Below are 23634 nucleotides of genomic sequence, written 5' to 3'. Positions count from 1 at the left end.
GTCATTCACCACTGTTTCCAGTTTTGTGGTCCACCTGCGATTTGAATCTTCTCAAATTTTGGAATCACGTCCTAAAATGATATGGAAGAACGTATGGACGGTGTGGATATACAAAAATTCATCAAGGTGGGCCTACATGGTAATGGTAACACCTAATGGGCTCCAAGGAAAATGATTTCATGTTTATGAAAAAGAGAATTTGGTGGGATGCAAACAGCCTAATTGCTTTCATTTTCTAGTTTTTTCTAAAAATTGTGGCCATTCAATTTTCAAAGAAACAAAAAATGTCAAGTAGATTTCTAAAGCAAGGAAGAATCTTCAAGGCGAACATAAGAGGAATCCATGCTCTCTACGTGGAATCCAAACCAGACAAACGTAAAGAAAATTTGAATCCATCATTTTCCATTACTTGCGTATCCCAGATTACATTTCTGCAATGACATTTTAGTTTACTTCCATTCAAACACTTAATTTAAAGAGGCTTGCTAATTCCACACAAGTGTGGGAGTGCTTATATGGAATATACACGTGTGACGCCTCAGGTGGGCCACACTGTAGTGATGGTTCAAACAACTTTTTCTAGCCATCCTTTCGTTTGTATGCTGTAGTGGGGTTTGAAATTAATGGCACAGCCTTTAGAGCGTAGCTGAACAACATGAGTGCATGCGTGTGGATGAGCAGAGGAGTGACGTGCCCTTAGGGCTGTACATTGAGCCGAGTTGAGTCGAGGTGGGCCAAGCTCGGCTCAACTTGTCTATACTATACTTGAGTTTGAGCTCGCCCTCGAGCTCAACATTAAAGCTTGACTTCTTTATCAAAACCGTTGAGTGGATCGGGTGATTCGAGTCAAGTCGAGCTTATATATATATATATTCTTCTAGTTGAGCCGAGCATGAGCTTGAACTTCGAGTCAAATCAAGTTAAAATGCACCGTGGTTGAACTTGGCTCAAATTCTAACTCAAGCTTTTAAAAATAAAGCTTGACTCGTGCCAAGTCAAGTGAGGTTTTGGAGCTAACTTGACTCGTGAGCAGCCCTACCTCCACTGGTGCTTAGTAAGCCTTTTCAAGAAACATTTTATATTGTATGACAGTAAACAACAAAATCAGGTAGGTGAGCTCATCAAGTGGGCCACATGTGCTCTAGAAAATAAACGGTTAGTGGAAAAATAACCCAAGGGTTCACCTTTTACGCACAAGTGTGGCCTAGCTATTTAGTGGGCTTTGATTTTTCAGTTGGGAAATCTTTTGTCACACCAACTGATGTACTGTCTAGATCATTGCATGTGCGATGGGAGCGGATTCGGTGAGGCCGGGGAACATTGACTTTAGTGAAGCCGAGACTATTGGGCCCATCTTGATGTATGTATTGTATATCCATGCTGGCTGTCCATTTTTCCAGTTGAAAAATGAAAGCAGATCCAAAATATCAAGTGGACCACACCATAGGAAACAGCATATTAAAGTCTCAAGTAGACCACACCACATGAAACAGTGGTGATTAAACGCCACCCAACACTAAAAGCTTCCACTAGATGCAGTGAAAACACAAATTTTAGCTTGATTTCAAACTTTTGGATCCACAAAAAGCTTTTAATGATGGGCATTTAATAATATTGTCCTATGCTATGATTCCCTGATATTTGAATTATATTCGTTTTTCGGCCCATGTCTTAAAATGAGCTAGCAAAATGGAAACACATATAAAAAGGTGGGCCTCATAGGCACGCCCTTACCGAAGTCTATTTATACGTGATATGGCGCGTGTATCCTAGACTTTTCTTCCACTTTCCTATTCAATATCTCGGCATTTTCCCGTGATATATCGTGATTAGGAAGTGTTAAAAGTGACATCTCTTAATATCGCGAGAAATTGACAAATTATCCCGATATATGTGATTTCGCGACCCTTCTGTGACACGAAATGCCCTACCAGCCACAAGGAAGGCTTTGGGGTAGCGTGACTGTTTTTTTTTTTTTTTTTTTTTTAAAATGAGGAATTACTGTAAACGCGACCTGAGGCTTTGCACAGTATACGCTGGATTTGATTTCTGACAAGTGGGGCCTGCGCTTAGATGATCCAGACCATTGGTCAGTCGAGTCCAACTATATGTAGATCATGCAGAAACCTCTCAGATTAGAAGATTACAGTCATCAGCGATGGGGCATCTTTTCAATTGAATGTAGACCGCTGCTGCATTATTGAAGGATTATCACTGTACCAACGAGCATTTTTTGTGCACACGCCATCCACGGTGGGACCAACGTATCAATTATCTGAATTACTAAACCATGGCCCACTTGTCTAAAATGGAGTGCGCGTTAGCAGTGAGATTTGCTTTCCCGAACATCCTCCCCAAACGAACGTTTTACATACAGCACAGCGAAGATGGCCTCAATAATACTACCATGCTGGTCCACTCATCAAATGGGCCAACCCAACATATGGTTGGTGAAGATGATCTCACTAAAAAAGTCATGCTGACCATTCATACATTAAAAGAACGGGACCCACGTGATGTATTCACAACATCCGACCCGTCTATCGGATGCACCACCTCACGTTAACTCTAATTCTCAAAAATCAGCCCAAACGAAAACTTAGGAGGCCCACAGCACAGGGAACAAAATGAGAGAGCACACCCACTGTTGATTTTCGTGGGGTCCCACCATGTTGTGTATACAGAATTCATGCGGTCCAGGCCTTTCATCGTCCCTGGATGAAGAATCAGAACAAAATTCAAGCTGTTATGCCACTCAGGCGGACCTTGGTGAAATTGAAGTGTGGACGTCCCCTCTCACCTTGTTCCATGTGCTGCGGCCCACTTCCAGACCTCTGGATTAACACGAGTGGACGAGATGCTTGTGATACATAGAGCACATGGTCCTCACTGGAGAGCACCTCTAGAAAAAAATAGCCAACGGTCAGAATTGAAAAGATGCGTATGGCCCACCTGATGAGTGGACTGACCTTCTCGTGTGGGAGCCACTTCATGCACTGCTCTGATGTCTCTACAAACTGGCCATGTTGGCACATATTTCTATATGCAGTGCATATGGGCCATGTAATTAGTAAATTACTAACCTAACCTCGATTATTACTCATAAAAGGTTAGCATAATCACAACTTCAAAACTATATATATATATACACCAATAATGTGTGTGTGTGTGTGTGTGTGTGAGAGAGAGAGAGAGAGAGAGATAGAGATGGGAAAGAGCAGGGTTCTTGTGGTAGGGGGCACTGGATACATTGGGAAGAGGATCGTTAAGGCAAGCTTAGCCCTGGGACACGAGACATACGTGCTTCATCGGCCGGAGATCGGCCTCAACATCGAAAAGGTCCAGATGCTCTTATCATTCAAGGCTCAAGGGGCCCACCTCGTCGAAGGGTCCTTCTCCGATCACCAGAGCCTTGTGGACGCCGTGAAGCAAGTCGACGTCGTCATATGTGCCATCTCCGGCGTACATATTAGGAGCCACCATATCCTCCTGCAGCTAAAGCTAGTCGACGCCATCAAAGAAGCCGGAAATGTCAAGGTACGATCCGACCGGATCTATGTTTGGTATGATGACCATGCATGCCTGTTACTACTCGTAGAGTTTTCACTTCATCAACGGTTACAATGCATCGATCTAATGACTAATCGCAGGGGTCGAAATGGGCCCAAGCCCATCATGGGTCTAATTCTGCAAGCCAGGACCTAACGCATAAAAGTTTTGGCTAGTCCAGGCCTGCCCGACCATACCAAGCCCAGCTCCAAATCCCATGATAAGTTTCTCACTAATGTTCTTAATCTATCCCATCAAGTGGGGCTACACATGTACAAAGAAACAAACACCTCAAAGAACTAGATCAATGGTCTAGATTTCAATATGTATGGGTTTGGTTAATATTAAAGGAAGCGGGGACCGAAAATGGACCATGACCAGGTCGTGCATTGCGGTCTCAAGCTCATTCCAAAGGCTTGGTTGGGCTTGTACGTGTGTTATTCGCCCGTTTTAAAATTTTGATTTTCAGACGATTTTCCACTAACGTGTTACTTGGGTAGGAAATTCGTAACAAGAAAAGAGTGGGCCCACCATGATGATCATCCTACTTGAAAACCAGCCTAATCCACTCATTAGGTGGGCCACACCTGAATGTTGAGTCTTGTCCATTGATTCCAAAGATGTAGCCCATCTGATGAGCGGTCCCCACCTGACCTTTGGGCCAGGTGATCTTCATCGCATGGCCCACAGTTTAAGGTAAGGATGTCTGACACGTTGGCGGGAAGAAGGCGGTGGGCCGTCGCTGTCGGAGATCACTTCTTTTCGAACAAGCTTGTTTTTGCATGTTAGGTATGGGAACTGATCCTGTGTCTTTGCGAGCATGGGAAGTAGTCTGCCTCCATGCCCTTCTTACGTACGTCACATGAATGATGGGAACCGTTGATTTAGTGGGTCCAACCATATGTTGTCCATAGCCCAAAAACCCACACTGGTTGGACGATTCTAATTACCATTTAAGCTGTCGCCTGGAAATGGACACTGAAAGGCAAAGCTCAACAACAGATTATATTCAATCAGAAAACTTTCTTTTATTAGATGATTAAGATAGACCAAAGAAACTTTTTCGACCATGGCCCATCAATGGTGGAATTGTGGGATGTAAGGCTCGGATCCACATGATACATGTATCATATTTGACTCAGCTGCATAAAAATTGGGTGTATCTGGGGACATTGGATTCGTCCTGTTAAGATCATGGTGGACGCGGATTCGCTACTGACATCGTCAGTACCGAGTTTTGGGACGCTGATTTCCTGGTAAAGCCTTTAGCAGGAATTCCTGTCCTGAAACCTAGGTGGGGCTCACCGTGATGTTTGTGGGAAATCGATCCGTCCATCCGTTTTGTGAGCTCATTTTAGGACTTGAGACTAAAAATGACAAGGATCCAAGACTCAAGTGGGCCACACTAAAGAAAAAGGTGGGTAGGGAAATTCCTACCGTTGAAACCTCCTTGAGGTCCACAGTGAGGTTTACATGCCATCCATGCCGTTCATAACATCATTCCTCCTGAGATGAACTGAAAGCACAAATATTATCCTGGTCCAAAACTTCAATGGCCCCACGAATATTTCAACTGTGGATGTTCAATCCTCACTTTTTCGGTCCAATTTATGTGGGTCCACTATGATGTATGTGTTGTATCTATACTGGCCATCCATTTGAAGAAATCATTTTAGGATATAAGCCAAATAATGAGGTGGATCCAAAGCTAAGAAATCATTTTAGGATATAAGCCAAATAATGAGGTGGATCCAAAGCCAAGTGGACCTCACCAGAAAAAAAACGAGTGGGGATTGATTGCCTACCATTAAAAGTTTCATGGGGGCTACAAAAGTATTCAATCAAGCTGAAATTTGTGTTTTTCCTTCGTTCATGTCTTTGTTAATTTATAAACATGTTAGATCTCAAATAAAGTTTCATCCGTGTCACTGTCCCCACCTGTTTTCCGTGGTGGGTCTACTTCAACTTTGGATATGCCTTTTTTTTTTATAGCTAATGCCTTGGTAGCTAGGCATCGTGGATACAACACATACATCAATATAGCCTACCTAACTTGGTGACGTCACTTCAATAGCCAAAGTGGCTCCTCAACCCGTCACCGCTAATCCGCTACCGTTCATGGTAAGTACATGTATGCCGAGAGCGGATTGCATGAGCCCTAGGCGGTTGGATATCTTAGTGCCCGGGCCGTCTTCGGCCCATAGAGATGTCCAAGACAAATCGACTCCGTTCATCTGTTTTGAAAGACCATAATAGGTCAGGATTCTAAAAATCAGGCATATCCAAAACTCATGTGACCTATATCACACAAAACATTGGAGATTGAACGCGTGGCCGTGACAGAAGTTTCGTATTAGGATGATATTTGTTCCTACAGCTCATGAACGGTTTGAATGGAATATAGACATCATGGTCAGCTCCAGGAAGGTTTCAACGGTGGGCGTTGCATTTCCACTATTTTTTTGATATGGCCACCTGAGTTTTGGATAGGCCTGATTTTTAGAATTCTATCCCGTTGTGTATTTCAAAACAGATGAATGGAATGGATTTGTCACGGACATCTCTGGGGCACATGCAATCTGCTCTCGTATGTAGGGGTGTACACCAATTGAGTTAGCTCAGTTAGCTTGCTCGACTCGACTCAGAAAAGCTCGATTCGGCTGGATTTGAAGCTGAGTTTGAGCCGAGTCAAGCTGATTTTTTGAGCTCGAAAATGAGTTTGAGCTGAGTTCAAGCTGGCCCCAGCTTGACTCGACTCAAATCGAACCCAACTTGAATTGAACTTGGATCGAACCAGTTCAGTGACTCGGTTACTTTGATATTGATGTTTCTCACCAAGTGTTTGATGAAATGACTCAACGAAGTGTGGTGGGTGGCAAAGGAGGTATGTATATGAAACAAATACTTGCTTAGAAGGTGTTTAATAAAATACCTGTAAAACCATTGCTGCTGTTCATACGGTGAGATTTTGAAGGCGTATTCCATATGTATGTGAAAATGTTGCACAAGCGAACTGGCCCGAGCTACTGACCAAATCGAGCCGAGCTGGCCAGTCAGGCTCGAGGACCAAGCCGAGCCGAGTTCGAGCTGGGTCAGCTAGTGGCCGAGCTGAGTCGAGCTGAGGCCAGCTCTACTCGGTTCGACTCGGTCTACGCCCCTACTTGTATGTGCCATGACTAGAAAAACAAATGTGTCCCTTGCCGCGTGTATAATAAAATTAAGGAGCATGGAACATGCTCCACACGCTGCCAAAGGAGAAGAGAGATTGGTTGGAGGGCATAGCTAGGCACAGGCTACATACAAAGAGAGGAGAAAACTGAAGGAGTAATTTCATTGATGGGTCCCCATCTCTCCCTATTTCTATCATATGGTCCACTTGACTTTTTAATATGCTTGACATCCATCGTAACATGATCAGCTGCAATTGATAGATATGAGATGAATATCACAAACAGGTCATGGTGGGCCTCACACCTAAGTTGTGTAAGTGTTGCAGGCCACTCTCATGAAATTGAAAATGATGGAAATATGCTAGGTTTTACGCATATATACTTTCTTCTTTTAAAATATTTAGAGGACTAATTGGATTACTTCTTTTTATACACGGAAACCACCAACCATGCATGATTTAATTCTTTAACTAAAATGCTCAACCTTGTCAGGTTTTCAATTTGTACAAGTGGGGTCCATGATTTATTCATCCAAACCATATTGACATGATGAGCCTGGCCTCTTTTTCAGTTGAACATAAGCCTTTGCTTTATTTCCTATATTAAATATTTATTTTCTGGCTATCAATTGTTAGGGATTTGTGTTGCGAAATCACACACATCTAGATCTAAGATAACAATTCAATAGTAACAAGCAATCTCAGAAGAACACAAAGTTTTAACGTGAAAAACCTTTACGGAAAAAAACCACGGCACAAAACGACAAAAATCCACTATGAAATAGAAATTACAAGAGAGAGGACTTACCCGATTCGAACAACCATGAATCTCACCCTTGCTACACCCTTTGATAACACTAGAACCCTTTTAGAAAGCCTTAGAATATCTTAGAATAGCCTTAAGGACCCCTATTTATAGTTTAGGAAACTTCACTTTCGCACCCTTGCGAAACTGTCTCAGATTTCCGCAGTCCGCACAAGATCCGGACTCGAATCTGCGTAACCTTGACTGGTCAAAGGTTGGCCACGACTGGTCGAGCAACTCGCTCGACGGTCGTCAATCCCCTCGACCGGTCGAGCATCCCGGACACCAAAAAATTGAGCTTGCAGGACTTTGAGTCGAGCTGGCCACGACCGGTCGTGCAGCTCCCTCGACCGGTCAAGCAACCCAAAAATCTGATGATTGAAGGCTTTCTGACAACAATCTCCACCAAGTCTTCAATCTTCAGCCGTGTAGCTCCTTGACCACTTCTCTTATCTCTTCATCGCATCATAGGTTCTCGTGCACACTCCGTCATTCTTTTTCGCCGTCGCCAAGCCTAGAGAAGTTGCACAGAACTTGAAATTCTTTGAAGGAACATTCTTGTTGATCATGTCTGTCGGATCTAAATCCACATGCTCAACCACCTTGCTCCTGTCTTCTCAAAAGGAAAGGTGTAGTTTTCTTACCATCTCATCGCTACCCAATATTGCTTGTCGGGGTACTTGCTCATAATACTGATAGCTTGTGAAATAACCGGTCTAATCCAGACCAGGACATACACTGTCAACCGCATTCGAATAAGGCTCATGAGATATCCTGCTTTTCCTCATCTGTTTTGGGACATGTCCTAAGGAAAACTTGATGAGAGACGCGTAGAGAACGCTCTCCGGCTTTACCTGGCCCATCATATCCTTGATTAATACCTACACACAAGGTATTTCTCCTGTAATTACCGAAGTCTACTCCTCTTTCAGTCTCAACGTCGAGAACTATCTTTGCAGCCCCCCGATCCTTCATCCTCAATGTTCCACTTAACAGAGTCTTCAATACATTAATTTCAGATATGTCATAATTAGCGATCTATACGCCATCAATTCCTAACTCACTATGAAGGAATCAAACCACTGCGTAGGCGACATGTCGAACCACGACCTCCTGCAAAGTCTTTTCTCAGCCCTTTTAACTTCGAACTGCTTTGGTTGCTTCATGTAGATCTGCTCTTCCAATTATCCTTGTAAAAGTGCAGACTCCACATCCATCATTCCAACTCAAGATCACATTAGCCAACCAGCACCAATCACGGATCTAATAGACACCTGATATACCATTGGCGCGAATATCTCTGAGAAGTCGATCCCTTCTCTCTGAGCATAACCCTTCACTACCAACCTCGCCCTGTATCTATGCTGTATCCTTCTGAAGATTCACCTACATCCAACTGCTCTCCGGCCCATTGGAAGCTCTACCTGCTCCCACATGTCGGTCTCGTACAATAAATCCATCACATCGTCCATAGTCACCTTACACTTTTCAGCACCAGGCTCACCTAGAGCCATCTGAATAGAAGATGAATCCCCTGCGATCATGTCGTGTGATTTTTCTCATAGGTGGTTGCTCCACCTGCTCTGTATCCCTGTCCGTGCGTCTTAGCCTTCCTGCCCTGCCCGCTCATGTGGTTAAGCCCAGCATGTCACACACGTGTAGAGGTGAAATCCGCTACAGCCATTGCACCTCCACCTTTTGAAGTGCTCTCGATCAACCTGTACATGTTACCGAGTCGTTGCGCTTTCATGATTACCCGTGCCCCCTTAGATACTTTAAGGGCACCATCAATACCTGTGTACTTGTATCTTTTTGCCTCAAGCACACCGAGAGAAATCAGATTCTGCTTCAAATCAGGAACGTGCCTAACATCAGTCAAGGTATGCTTCACCCCATCAAACATCCTGATGCGCACCGAAACAACAGCCACAACATTACAGGTAATGTCATTGCCCATAAATACCTATCCACCATCGCACTCTATGTAGCCGGTGAACCGACTCCGATGAGGAGTCATGTGAAAAGATGCTCCTATGTCTAGCATCCACTCGTCCTTAGGATCATCGTATGGCCGTCTGAGCGAAAACACAGACAAAACATCACCATCACATCTACTCGATCCATTTGACGTAGCAGCATTGGCCTCTCTGTACGAAGCCTCAGAATCTTCTCTCTTCGATTTAGGATTTTCACAATCCTTCTTCATATGTCCTTCCTTCCCACAATTCCAGCACTTTACCTTTCCTTAGCCCTTGCCCTTGGATTTGAATCTATAACCTGAAGAACCTGTACCTTGTTCAGAATTCCTACTCCTTGTAAGCAGTGCCTCAGAAGATATCCCCATGTCGATGTTAATGTAATGCCCTGAAAATTGAGGGTCGTGCATACACTCGACTCCCAAATTTTGTGGGTATCGCTTATATTCAATTTTTATTGTTTAAGTTTAATTAGGTTTAAATGCACAGCATGGAATCAATTGAAACATGAATTACAATTCGCAACTAATCTACTTAAGTGAAAGAGGTCAAAAACACACAAGTCTAAATGAATGTAAGTAGGTCGCCTAGGGTGTTGCCCAACAAAATTAACAAAAAAAATGCCATGTCCAAAAGAATGGGGCTGAGTCCACTACTCAGCGATCCAAATCCCTTCTATTGAACCGACGAGGAACCGTCCATCAGCTGGAAGTAAGACAGCTCGTCCTCCTCCTCGAGACTCGCACCACCGAGCTCCTCATACTCAGTATCACCTGCATCTACGGAAGAGTCTGGTTGGTGTTTTAAAACACAGTCTTAGAGTGTGAGTGAGTGATCAACTCAGTGGGTGTTATTAGTCTTAAGTTGTAACAGACATCAATTATATTATGAACTTAATGAAATGCATATAATCACAGATCTCTAAGTAGTCTTATTAATGCATATGCATGGGGTTATAACATGATGCATGCCCTTACAACAACACTCTCTCAAGTGACACCGTCTCACGATCGCATATGACAATACTCCCTCATTGCGACCTCGACTGCCGAGTCGCCAACCTAACTAATGCGATGAGTGATTTATGTTAGCCGAGTTCTTAATTAATTTCGTTCATCCAGCAGATTGGAAAAACTAGTACACCCCACGTATCAATACCCTAAAATGGTTGCGAGGCCAAGGCCCCCCAACGTGTGAGGCCAAGACCCCACGATCCTTGATCCCGTCGGGCTTCCCCATCCTCGACTTCAAGAACATGGGGGTGCTAAAATGTGGGATCGCTCGCGATCACTACGGAGAGGCTCGTCACTCCAGCGTATGCCGACAGCTTGGACACAGTGTTCTATTCCACCATGCCCAGCTCTTGAGTCAGTGGATCCGTTTCAATTTGGTTATCAATGGGTTACAACGGTTGAGGGGTATTTCAGGTTTCATATATACATGAGTAGACAGGGTTAATAAATAAGGTTGGACAGTAAATGGGCTAGACTGCACGTGTCCAGGCAAGCACCTGACAGACAACATCGGGTACGAGGGACTCATGTAGTCCAACGACTATCGCCCACGCGCACTCTCCCAAATCCATGGGTTTAGCCTCAGGATAGTCCTACCAATGGGACCACCTTCACTCTCCTCATATTCCTAACTAACCCAAGGGTCTTGATGGTAATCCATAACATGCCAACAATCAGGGTTATCATCTAGCATATGTAATATCATGCATTCACATTCCTCAACATAGAACTCAATTTTTCTACCAAACAAAGCTAACATTGTTGTGACATCAAGTGCATGTGTGTTGTGTGGATTGGTAAGGGAGCTAAGCATTTCACACACACACACACACACACACACACACATATATATATATATATATATCATAGGAACAAATGCACATGAGTTAATACATCATACATGCTACAAGGTAACATCATACACAAATCAACAAGGCATGCACATGCAACATCAAATTTATACCATTCATGTGAGAGACAACAACATTCCATAACTATTGTCACGCCCCAAACCTAGAGATCGGACTCATAGGAATCTCGATCACCGAATCCGGTGCCGACAGCCTCTGTAGCACCTCATTCTCAGCTCCCAGCGCTTATATGCCCGTTTTCGATCCTGGGATCCTATAAGGAGGATTTTCAATATAAATTTGTCTCGTAAGAAGCATAACCACAAGTATACCCAAATCACAAGAACAACATCATCACTACATATCTACTAATATAAACAATTGAATATAGTGTTGAAAGGGAAATACATATGACAAAATCAAAGCTCCAAAGGTCCGCTACATGCTCCAAGCTCAACGCAGCTACAACCTAACGCCACCTGCACGCATCTATCATGCATAAGCTTATAGAAAGCTTAGTGGGTGGTGAAAGTGTGTGCACAAGGTAAGTGTCAAGTAAGCAATATCAGAGTAATCAGAGTAAGCGGAAATACTGATAAGCCCATAAATCATACAATATCAGAAATACTGGCAAGATCATAAATCATACGATATCAAAACAATACGAAAACATGCTGATAGGCCCATAAATACCATCATCCTTATCCATGATATGCGATGCAAATAAATATAATAAATAGAATATCATATACTGATGAAGCAATGTAGATCAGCTATGCAATGCGAGGACAGTAAGCCAAATATCAAATGCTGATGATGCAATGCAATATATGGTGCAAATGAAATGACCAAGTTGAAGTGAAGTCGGGATAATAGTACGTAGTATCGCAGGCTATGGGTTCCATCGCAAGGAACTTCTATCCAAACCAATCCCATACCTAAATTTGGATAGCCACTCTCAATATAGTAGACTCCTGATCTCAGGTTAGTTGCGCGCCCAACCGAAATCCTTGCCATTACGAAGGTACACAACAACTAGTTGCGCACCACCAACCCGAGTGGATAGTGAATGAATGAATATGCAACTCCTACTTGATAAGTCCACATATCAGTACGGTTTCTCTTTGGGATCATCACTGAGGTCTAGTATACTTTACGCCAGCTTGCCGCCCCTATCCGAGTGCACAACTGGGTAAGTGGAAGAGATCTCACTATCCGCTTGCCAATATCGGACCCGGCTTGTCGATAGCGGACCCATTCCTCAAGCTGGTCAAACTCAACCTAGATAATACCCCCTCACTCAGGCGGGTAAAGTTATACCCCCTTCCAACCGACCACGACATAGTGGGAGACGCGGCTTACTGGTATACGACCCTTATGCGCTCATATATATCCACTCAGTCTCGACGTTAGGGCGTCTCTTGGTTACGGAGGTTTAGAGATTTTCACCCAGGAAAATCTATGACCCCCATATGCTAAAACCAAATATTTTTGGTATCTCATCTAGCCATCCATGATATGCCTGTGGAGGCTATGGTCCTGATATTGCTAGGGCGTATAGTAGTCATAACATATAATGTAAGATGCATGAGTCATACAATCAAGTTATGCATCAATCCTGCGCATACCGTGCGCTCATGTGAGATAACCTCCGCCTATTAGGGAGTCTCATAACAACCTGTTAAATGACACATGCAATGGTTAACCTCATCTACGGAAGAGTCTGGTTGGTGTTTTAAAACAGTCCTAGAGTGTGAGTGAGTGATCAACTCAGTGGGTGTTATTAGTCTTTAGTTGTAACAGGCATCAATTATATTATGAACTTAATGAAATGCATATAATCACAGATCTCTAAGTAGTCTTATTAATGCATATGCATGGGGTTATAACATGATGCATGCCCTTACAACAACACTTCCTCGAGTGACACCGTCTCACGATCGCATATGACAATACTCCCTCATTGCGACCTCGACTGCCGAGTCGCCAACCTAACTAATGCGATGAGTGATTTATGTTAGCCGAGTTCTTAATTAATTTCGTTCATCCAACAGATTGGAAAAACTAGTACACCCCACGTATCAATACCCTAAAATGGTTGCGAGGCCAAGGCCCCCCAACGTGTGAGGCCAAGACCCCACGATCCTTGATCCGGTCGGGCTTTCCCATCCTCGACTTCAAGAACATGGGGGTGCTAAAATGTGGGATCGCTCGCGATCACTACGGGGAGGCTCGTCACTCCAGCGTATGCCGACAGCTCGGACACAGTGTTCCATTCCACCATGCCCAGCTCTTGATTCAGTGGATCCGTTTCAATTTGGTTATCAATGGGTTACAACGGTTGAGGGGTATTTCAGGTTTCATATATACGTGAGTAGACAGGGTTAATAAATAAGGTTGGACAGTAAATGGGCTAGACTGCACGTGTCCAGGAAAGCACCTGACAGACAACATCGGGTACGAGGGACTCATGTAGTCCAACGACTATTGCCCATGCGCACTCTCCCAAATCCATGGGTTTAGCCTCAGGATAGTCCTACCAATGGGACCACCTTCACTCTCCTCATATTCCTAACTAACCCAAGGGTCTTGATGGTAGTCCATAACATGCCAACAATCAGGGTTATCATCTAGCATATGTAATATCATGCATTCACATTCCTCAACATAGAACTCAAATTTTCTACCAAACAAAGCTAACATTGTTGTGACATCAAGTGCATGTGTGTTGTGTGGATTGGTAAGGGAGCTAAGCATTTCACACACACACACACACACACACACACACACACACACACACACATATATATATATATATATTTATATATATATATCATAGGAACAAATGCACATGAGTTAATACATCATACATGCTACAAGGTAACATCATACACAAATCAACAAGGCATGCACATGCAACATCAAATTTATACCATTCATGTGAGAGACAACAACATTCCATAACTATTGTCACGCCCCAAACCTAGAGATCGGACTCATAGGAATCTCGATCACTGAATCCGGTGCCGACAGCCTCTGTAGCACCCCATTCTCAGCTCCCAGCGCTTATATGCCCGTTTTCGATCCTGGGATCGTATAAGGAGGATTTTCAATATAAATTTGTCTCGTAAGAAGCATAACCACAAGTATACCCAAATCACAAGAACAACATCATCACTACATATCTACTAATATAAACAATTGAATATAGTGTTGAAAGAGAAATACATATGACAAAATCAAAGCTCCAGAGGTCCGCTACATGCTCCAAGCTCAACGCAGCTGCAACCTAACGCCACCTGTACGCATCTATCATGCATAAGCTTATAGAAAGCTTATTGGGTGGTGAAAGTGTGTGCACAAGGTAAGTGTCAAGTAAGCAATATCAGAGTAATCAGAGTAAGCGGAAATACTGATAAGCCCATAAATCATACAATATCAGAAATACTGGAAAGATCATAAATCATACGATATCAAAGCAATACGAAAACATGCTGATAGGCCCATAAATACCATCATCCTTATCCATGATATGCGATGCAAATAAATATAATAAATAGAATATCATATACTGATGAAGCAATGTAGATCAGCTATGCAATGCGAGGACAGTAAGCCAAATATCAAATGCTGATGATGCAATGCAATATACGGTGCAAATGAAATGACCAAGTTGAAGTGAAGTCGGGATAATAGTATGTAGTATCGCAGGCTATGGGTTCCATCGCAAGGAACTTCTATCCAAACCAATCCCATACCTAAATTTGGATAGCCAGACTCAATATAGTAGACTCCTGATCTCAGGTTAGTCGCGCGCCCAACCGAAATTCTTGCCATTACGAAGGTACACAACAACTAGTTGCGCACCACCAACCCGAGTGGATAGTGAATGAATGAATATGCAACTCCTACTTGATAAGTCCACATATCAGTACGGTTTTTCTTTGGGATTATCACTGAGGTCTAGTACACTTTACGCCAGCTTGCCGCCCCTATTTGAGTGCATAACTGGGTAAGTGAAAGAGATCTCACTATCTGCTTGCCAATATCGGACCCGGCTTGTCGATAGCAGACCCATTCCTCAAGCTGGTCAAACTCAACCTAGATAATACCCCCTCACTCAGGCGGGTAAGGTTATACCCCCTTCCAACCGACCACGACACAGTGGGAGACGCAGCTTACTGGTATACGACCCTTATGCGCTCATATATATCCACTCAGTCTCGACGTTAGGGCGTCTCTTGGTCACGGAGGTTTAGAGATTTTCACTCAGGGACATCTATGACCCCCATATGATAAAACTAAATATTTTTTGTGCTCATCTAGCCATCCATGATATGCCTGTGGAGGCTATGGTCCTGATATTACTAGGGCGTATAGTAGTCATAACACATAATGCAAGATGCATGAGTCATACAATCAAGTTATGCATCAATCCTGCGCATACCGTGCGCTCATGTGAGATAACCTCCGCCTATTAGGGAGTCTCATAACAACCTGTTAAATGACACATGCAATGGTTAACCTCATCTCATAACAAACATGCAGATGATGCGTATGGGTATGTATCATGATGCTATGTTGTTACATACTCATACTTAGTATCAACAACCGGTATCGACAATTGACTTCGACAATGTGGTCATTTAACCAACATTGCCCCCACGGAATGACCTATATAGAGCCTAACATACAGTGGAACCATGGCCTCACACAAGGGCCAAATATACAACACCATGGGCCTCACTCAAGAGCTTAATACACATTACGATGGGCCTTTCACCTGGGCCTAACATACATCATAATGGGCTCCATTGCCTGACCCTTAAATGCATCATAATGGGCCTCATCACATAGGGCTCATATACATCACATTGAGCCTTAAACACGGGTTGAATACACATCACAACGGGCCGTATATACATCACATTTGGCCTCAACAATCGGAATCGATAATCAGCCACAACAATCGGTTAATCGGCCTCGATAATCGGAATCGGCAATCAATCACGATAATCGGCATCGATCATTAATCGGTCACTCGGTCATGACAATTAGAATCGATAATCGGCCACGACAATCGGAATCGATCAATAATCAAAATCGACAATCAGTCACGACAATCGGTCTCGATCGCTAATCAGTCAATCGGCCACGACAATTAAAATCGGCAATCGACCACGACAATCGAAATCGATCGATAATCGGAATCGACAATTGGTCATGATAATCGGCCTCGATTTCTAATCGGTCAATCGGCCACGACAATCGGAATCGATCGATAATTGGCCTCGGTAATCGGAATCGCCCTCGATACTCTGCCTTAACAATCAGAATCGACCTCGACAATCAGAATCGGCCTATACAATCGGTCTCGACAATTGGAATCGGCAATCAGAATTAGGCCTAAGGGAAGGCCATAATGTGGACATCCAACCATCATTGCCCATCAATGTGGATGTTTAACCAACATTGCTCCCAGGGAGTGGCTTACATAGAGCCAAAGCCAAACATATAGTAGGCCTATGGCCTCACACAAAGGCCTAATATACATCATGATGGGTCGCACTAAATGGGCTACAGAAACATTATATTGGGCCTGATATACAACTCAATGGGCTACACAAAAAACGCTCATAAATACACAACAGGTGAGCCCTACACCTGAGCCTCATACACATCAGATCGGGCCACTACCCATGGGCTTAGTACATCACAATGGGCCGCAACCTATGGGCCTCAAATACATCATAGGTGGGCAGCATCAATGGGTCTCATAAGCATCAAGTGGGCCTTAACAGATGGGCCACAAATACATCAAGGTGGCCTCATGGATGGGCCATAAACACATCAAGTCGGGCAGCGTCACGGTGGGCCACATACATCACAATGGGCCGCACCATGGTGGGCCACATACATATCATAATGAGCCACGTCATATGGGCCATATATACATCATATTGGGCCTCGCCCATGGGTCTTAGCACTGGCCTCATATATCAAGTGGGCCGCATTAGATGGGCTACGCCATAAATAGCAGCGGAGATGAAGATCGAAGATCATCTGAACCATACCACAAATAGCAGTGGAGATGATGATTTTCACTATTTAAAAATTTTAAGGCCCACCATCACGTTTATTTTCCATCCAGTCTGTTCATAAGGTCACCAAGACCTGGTTAAGAGGAAAGCAAGTATCATTTTGATCTAAAACTACTATAGTCCTAAAAGGATTTCAATGGCAGATGTTCATCTCTCCACTGTTTTCTGCAGTGTGGTCCACCTGATAGATCCACCTCATTTTAGTCTCAACCCTTAAGACGAGCTTGCCAATTAGATGGATGGCTTGGATGTAACACATACATTAGCGGACCCCACAGAACTATTGACGTCATGGGGCCCACTGAGGGACGGTATGGATGAAACACATATCATGGCGGGTGATAGATGGACGGATACAACATATACCTTATGGGTGGGTCCACATGCGTGGCCCACCAAAGATTTGAATCTGCTTCATTTATGGATGGACGATGTGGATCAAAACCCACACGTTAGCGGGTCGCACCGTCCCTGATGGATGGTGTAGATCAAAACATTGACATTGAGATGGCGATGGACTGTGTAAAATATAAAACAAATACATCACAAGTGGGTATCATCGACCTTGATGGACGACTAGACACAGCACATGCACGTGCAATAAAGGTGGGTCCCACGTGAGACCACCATATTATAATATTATTATATATATTATACTATATTAGAATATATATTATATTATATTATTTTATAATATAACATACATGAATTGGGAATGCATCCAACGTCCATCGTCCAGATATGGACGGATGGCCTGGATGAAAAATACATATGTGCAAGGTGGGTCCATCCCACATGTGCCACATGTGTGGGTAGGCCCCACATGTGCCAAAAGGATGGACGGTATGGATGCAACACCTGCACGCATCACGTGCCCACATAACTTGCTGACGTCAACGCCACAGCTATATAGCTGGCGTAAACGTACACCAGCCAATCCGTACAGACAGGTGGTCCCACGTGGGGCCCATCAGATGGACGGCGTGGATAACAAGGCATCAAGGTGGGCCACCATCCACGTCCAAGGACTAGACGGTGTGAATGAAACGCATACATTATGTGGGTCCCATGTGTGGAGCCACGTGCCACCAGGGTTCCACCTGTCTAAAAAAGACCGTGAGGATAGACATCACCTGGCCCACGTACGTTGCTATCATTACAGTAGCTATATAGCTGTTGAGGTACACCAGCCACTTGGCTTCCAGGCAGTGAGATAGAGCTGATATTTGTGTTTTCATTCACCCGTCTAGGCACGCTGGACGTCTAGCGGACGAACGGCCTGGATGGGCATGACATCAAGGTGGGTCTTGCGTGGTGATCCACCATTGGTTGGATCAAACTGATATATATATTTCCCTTCACCCATGCCTGTCTAAATGGACTGCAGGGAGGTCAGCAAGGTGGGACCATTGCGAATAGCGGTTGGGCCCATCAAATGGAAAACATGGATAAGATCAAGCATCGGGGTGGGCCATCAATCAGGGAAAGAGAGAGAGAGAGAGAGAGAGAGAGAGAGGGACGTGTGATGGAGATGGGAGGGACCCCGCCACTATGGGCCCTCCCTATACTCAATACAATACATACATCAAGTGGGTCCCACCACAAGTGGGCCCATAAATAGAAATCGACGGTAAAAACCTCAAGATCACCTACCTATGGTCTCCTTCTTTAGCTCCTTGGACTCCTTGGCACCATGGCTCTCTCTCTTTGATGGAAGATGATGAAATTTGAAGGGTGGAGATGGGAGATGAGAGGGGTAGAAGGTGGGCCACACATGGCTCTCTTTTTCATCTTGGAAGTCATGGACATTGGCTCTCTCTTGGGAGCTTGGAAATGGTTAGAGAGGAGAGAGGGATGTAAGGAGAGGGATGAGTGATGGATGGAGTGATGGGTGTAAGGAAGAGATGGGTGGAGAGTGAGAGTTGACTTTGGAGAAGTACTTGGCGTCTTTCAACTGATCAAATAGATCATCGATATGCGGTAGGGGATATCTATTCTTGATTGTGACCTCATTTAGTCTCCTGTAGTTTATATAGAGACGCATCGACCCGTCCTTTTTCTTGACAAAGAGGACCGATGCTCCCTAGGGAGAAACACTGGGATGGATAAAGCCCTAAGCGAGCAGCTCATCAATCTGACTCCTCAACTCCTCCATCACGGAAGTAGGCATGTGAAATGGAGGGAGTGATATAGGAACAGTCTCTAGCTTGAGGTCAATGCAGAAATCTATTGCTCTTCTAGGGGGTAGCCCCGGTATTTCTTGGAATACTTCGAGAAAATCTCGGACTACTGGTATCCGACTGATGGTGACTTCTGCTGACTCGGCTTCCTCTAGAGCCTGCAAGCTTTCGAAATCTCGGCATCCTGCCCCCTCCTTTCAACGTGAAGGAGGCACGCCTTAGGATAGATATTATCACCGTTTTGTTGCAACAATCCATGATCGCATGCACCAACGTGAGTCAGTCCATCCTGAGGATGATATTAAACTACTTGATCGGCATGATAATTAGGTCTACAGTAACCTTGCAATTTGTGAGTGTGACGGAACATGCTCTACACATCTTATCTATTTTTACAAATTTACCCATAGGAGATGCTACAACTAAGGGGGCATGCATCCGAGTTGTGTTTAGTTCTAATCTAGATGCAATAACAGAATTAATGAAAGATAGAGTTGCACCAGAATCAAATAAAGTGAGTACAGGGGTACCGTTAATGTGGGCAGTACCATGAATGGTCCGAAGGGGGTCCTGTTTAGCCCTGTGGTGGCAACAACATATACTCATGCTGGGGGAGCCCTTTGCTGATGTGGGGGCCCCTGTCTGGGTTGCTGAGGCCTGGGCGCTGCCCTTGCTGCCGCATGGTTTTGCGGTGGTCGGTTTACCCGAGGCGGAACGCCCTGATCTCGCATTCGCTGGAAGCAAGTCTGGGTGTTGTGGTTCGTCTTTCCATAGTAACCGCAGCCTCCGCCAGGGGGGCAAAGGCGGCGCTCGTGCGACCAGTGGTCTGGGTCTCCCTGCAGGGATGGGCGGAGTAGGAGGAGGTTACCTTGGTCGGAACGGGGCATCCCAAGCCGGTAGGCGGAAGCGGACGGTGCGCTCAAAATCTTTTTCCACGCACATTGCCTTGTCCACCAATTCCGGGAAGTCCCTGAAATCCCAGGTGCATAGCCGATATTGTATCCCGGGCTTTAGCCTCTCCTTAAACTTCTCTAACTTATATTCCTCGTCCTCAAGGGCTTTAGGCATATATTGGGATAGCTCATCAAACCTTGCCTCGTACTGGGCTACTGTCAGGCTCCCTTGTTCCAGCTTCAGGAATTGTGCGATCTTCTTATTTCGACATGATTGTGGAAAATATTTTTCCAGGAACTTTATTTTGAAGCCAGCCCAGGTCCAGGCGTACTTAGCTGGCACGCTTCTTTATATGCTTTTTCACCAGTTCTCGGCCTCTCCCTCAAGCAGGTACGTGGCCCAGCTGACCTTTTGAGCGTCGGAGCACTCCTGCAGCCCCATCATATTGGCAATCCTTGCCAACCAATGTTTGGCCTGCACCGGGTCAGGCGCTCACCCAAAAGTCGGTGGGCAGAGCCTTAAGAAGCGGTTGAATATGTCAGCGCCCCACACCTCCGTATCACGTGATGCTCCCCCACAACTTCGCAGGGTTTCCATCATTAGAGCGTGTGAGTCTTGTTGCTGCTGCATGAAGGCAGCCTGCTGCTGTTGCATAGTTGTTGCCATCCGTGCGAAAGCTGTGAAAGCGGCCGCTTTCATCGGTGTATCCTCGTATACGTTGACTGAGGGCTTGACTGATGGCGTCCGTCGCCCAAAGTGTGGTGAGGGCAGCCCTATGCAAAGATCTGAGGAGAGGGAGAGTCTCCTACAGCTTCCGACCCCACATCTCCATTCGCCACTCCGGGTAGAAGGCCTGGTGTGTAAACAGGGCTGGGCTCCCTCTGGCGCTCAGTTGATGGAATAGGGTGAATATCGACCGTATTAGTTTGTTGGGATCGTAATACGGGTGGCATGGTTTCCTGTGAGGCAAAGATTACACGATTCAAGTATCGGGGAATGATTTCGGTTAGTTGTGAAATACTACAAGGCTAGAGGCTTTGTTACTTGCCTGCCATATGGCATGTGAGTTAAGCTCCCAAGTTTAACTAATACTTCTTACTGAAATTTCAAGGGGCTAAGGCTTCCATTTCTAAGTTCAGATGACTAACTTGTTATTTCTCGAGAAATTCTAAGTTATTCATTCTGCTAATGAGGGGCATAAGTGTTCTGTTTCTATGTTCATTCATCCTAGCTATTCTTCTAAGGGAAAGTTTCTAAGTTTTGCCTAAGTTAATCTTTCAAGGTTCGTAAGCTGGTCCCACAGCCACGCTGTCTCATACTCCGCTCTGATACCAACTTGTAACGCCCTGGTTTTTCGAGACCCGAGTATGCCACTCGTTTCTTAAAAACCCAAGTGTTAACTGGCAAGCAAAAGGGTAATCAAACCCAATCAAAGTGCGATTAACGGAACCAAGCGTAGTATAGATAAAACCCAAACAGTAATAATATCCTGGGCCACTCAGCTAGGGCCCATATATAAAACTTTAAATCCCAAAATGAACTGAAATGTTAATAAGCAAGTAGACTACTGATTTAATCTAAAATAAGTAGCCGCCTCCTGGTACGGCTCCTCATTGTAAGCCTCCTCCTCGACTTCAGCCACCTCCAGATCCTTCGCAAGTCTCTGTCCCTGTGTCCTCTGTACGGTTGAATATTAATGAATGAGTGGCCAACTCAGTGTGATCTCCCCCCAAGATTACACACCGCCACCCTAAATAAGGAATAACATAAAAGCATACAGATAGTCCAAAACACACTAGATGCAGTCTTATTAAGTGCATGAATGAGTGAATGCAACTGTTGTCCCGGGTAAAACATCCAGACGAACATAGGGGTCGTCACACATGCAATCATCGACCCGGGTAAAACATTCAGATGGTCTATGCCTCGGGTAAAACATCCAGACAGACAAATATGTACGATAACAATAGATGATGGTTGGTGCCTCGGGTAAAACATCCAGACAGGCGAATCTGTATGTTACGTATGTCAACAATAGATGCCGGTCTGTGCCATACATGCAAGATTATCCATCCCATTATTAGTCCAATTGCAACTAGCCAATTTAAATAAGCTCACGGTCACTACGGGGAGCACATGGCCCAGTGTAGGCTGACGGCTTAGGCATAGTGTCCCATTCCATCATCCCCAGCCCATGAGATTACCGTCCTAGGGTGTGTGTAGCACCCACTAACATATAGTCAATCAATTCAACATAAAGGGACTACCACCAATGCCGACTAGGGGTGAAATGTTGAAATTACCAAAAGTGGTGTTTTAAACATGTCAGCATGAATGGTTCAAAAATGAGTAAACAATGGTATTTGGAAGGGTTATGAAGTCTATCCCAAGTCAGTTAGCTGAAACCACACATGGATGGTAAACTTCATGGTCAAGTACCACAACCAAAACCTTCATGTCAGGGGCCTACTTATGTCACAACCAATCTAGTTACACCCCAAGCACGGACTCTCCTTACTAGGACTTCTCACGGAGAGATTCCAACAGTATGTGTATCATATCATCATAGTGACAATATAAATATAAAAGAAGAGATAAGGGTAATGCATCTATCAATACATACTACTGAGTAACGTGAGATACACGACATGAATAGTTAGATTATTCACCTAGGCAGATCAGAGTAATCAAAATCCTAAATAATAGTAAGCATGTTGAGTAGATAGGTTAAATGAATGCAGTCTATTTCCACACACAGCTTATCGCTGGTCTAACTAGTCGCCAATTTAAATAAGCTACTATTTCTGATTTAGCTAGGGATGGAAAGCTTAAGGGGAAAGAAATCATCACCAGTTGAATCATAGAGTGCTTCTAGATGCAAGTTTTCGTGAGAACGTAGTGAGTTTACACCGCTCCTGTATCTCCCTATACAATTTTATTCATGATAGATAGTGAGCCACAAGGTTAAATACTTGAGGATAGGTGGAGGGTAGGAAAACCCTAAAACAAGGTTGTCTTGGGCCGTGCTAAAAGGCAATCAAGCTCACCAAGCATGAGCCCTTGTTTTTAATTAAACTAGGTCCAGTCAAGGCCCAT

At 44.4% G+C, this 23634-nt stretch overlaps 1 protein-coding gene across 1 annotated transcript in view; it reads left to right on the top strand.

Annotated features, from left to right (window-relative positions):
• The first annotated feature begins 3170 nt into the window (after positions 1-3170).
• Positions 3171-23634, top strand: part of LOC131247951 (bifunctional pinoresinol-lariciresinol reductase 2-like) — a 30275-nt gene continuing 9811 nt past the window's right edge. The window contains exon 1 of the mRNA XM_058247934.1: positions 3171-3537. Within this exon, the coding sequence (XP_058103917.1) occupies positions 3208-3537 (330 nt within the window). The 5' untranslated portion in view covers positions 3171-3207. The remainder of the gene's footprint in view (positions 3538-23634) is intronic.

Source organism: Magnolia sinica, chromosome 6 (genome assembly GCF_029962835.1).
Source record: "Magnolia sinica isolate HGM2019 chromosome 6, MsV1, whole genome shotgun sequence".
In the NCBI taxonomy this organism is placed as follows: Eukaryota; Viridiplantae; Streptophyta; class Magnoliopsida; order Magnoliales; family Magnoliaceae; genus Magnolia; species Magnolia sinica.
This window is presented reverse-complemented; position numbering and strand designations above follow the sequence as displayed.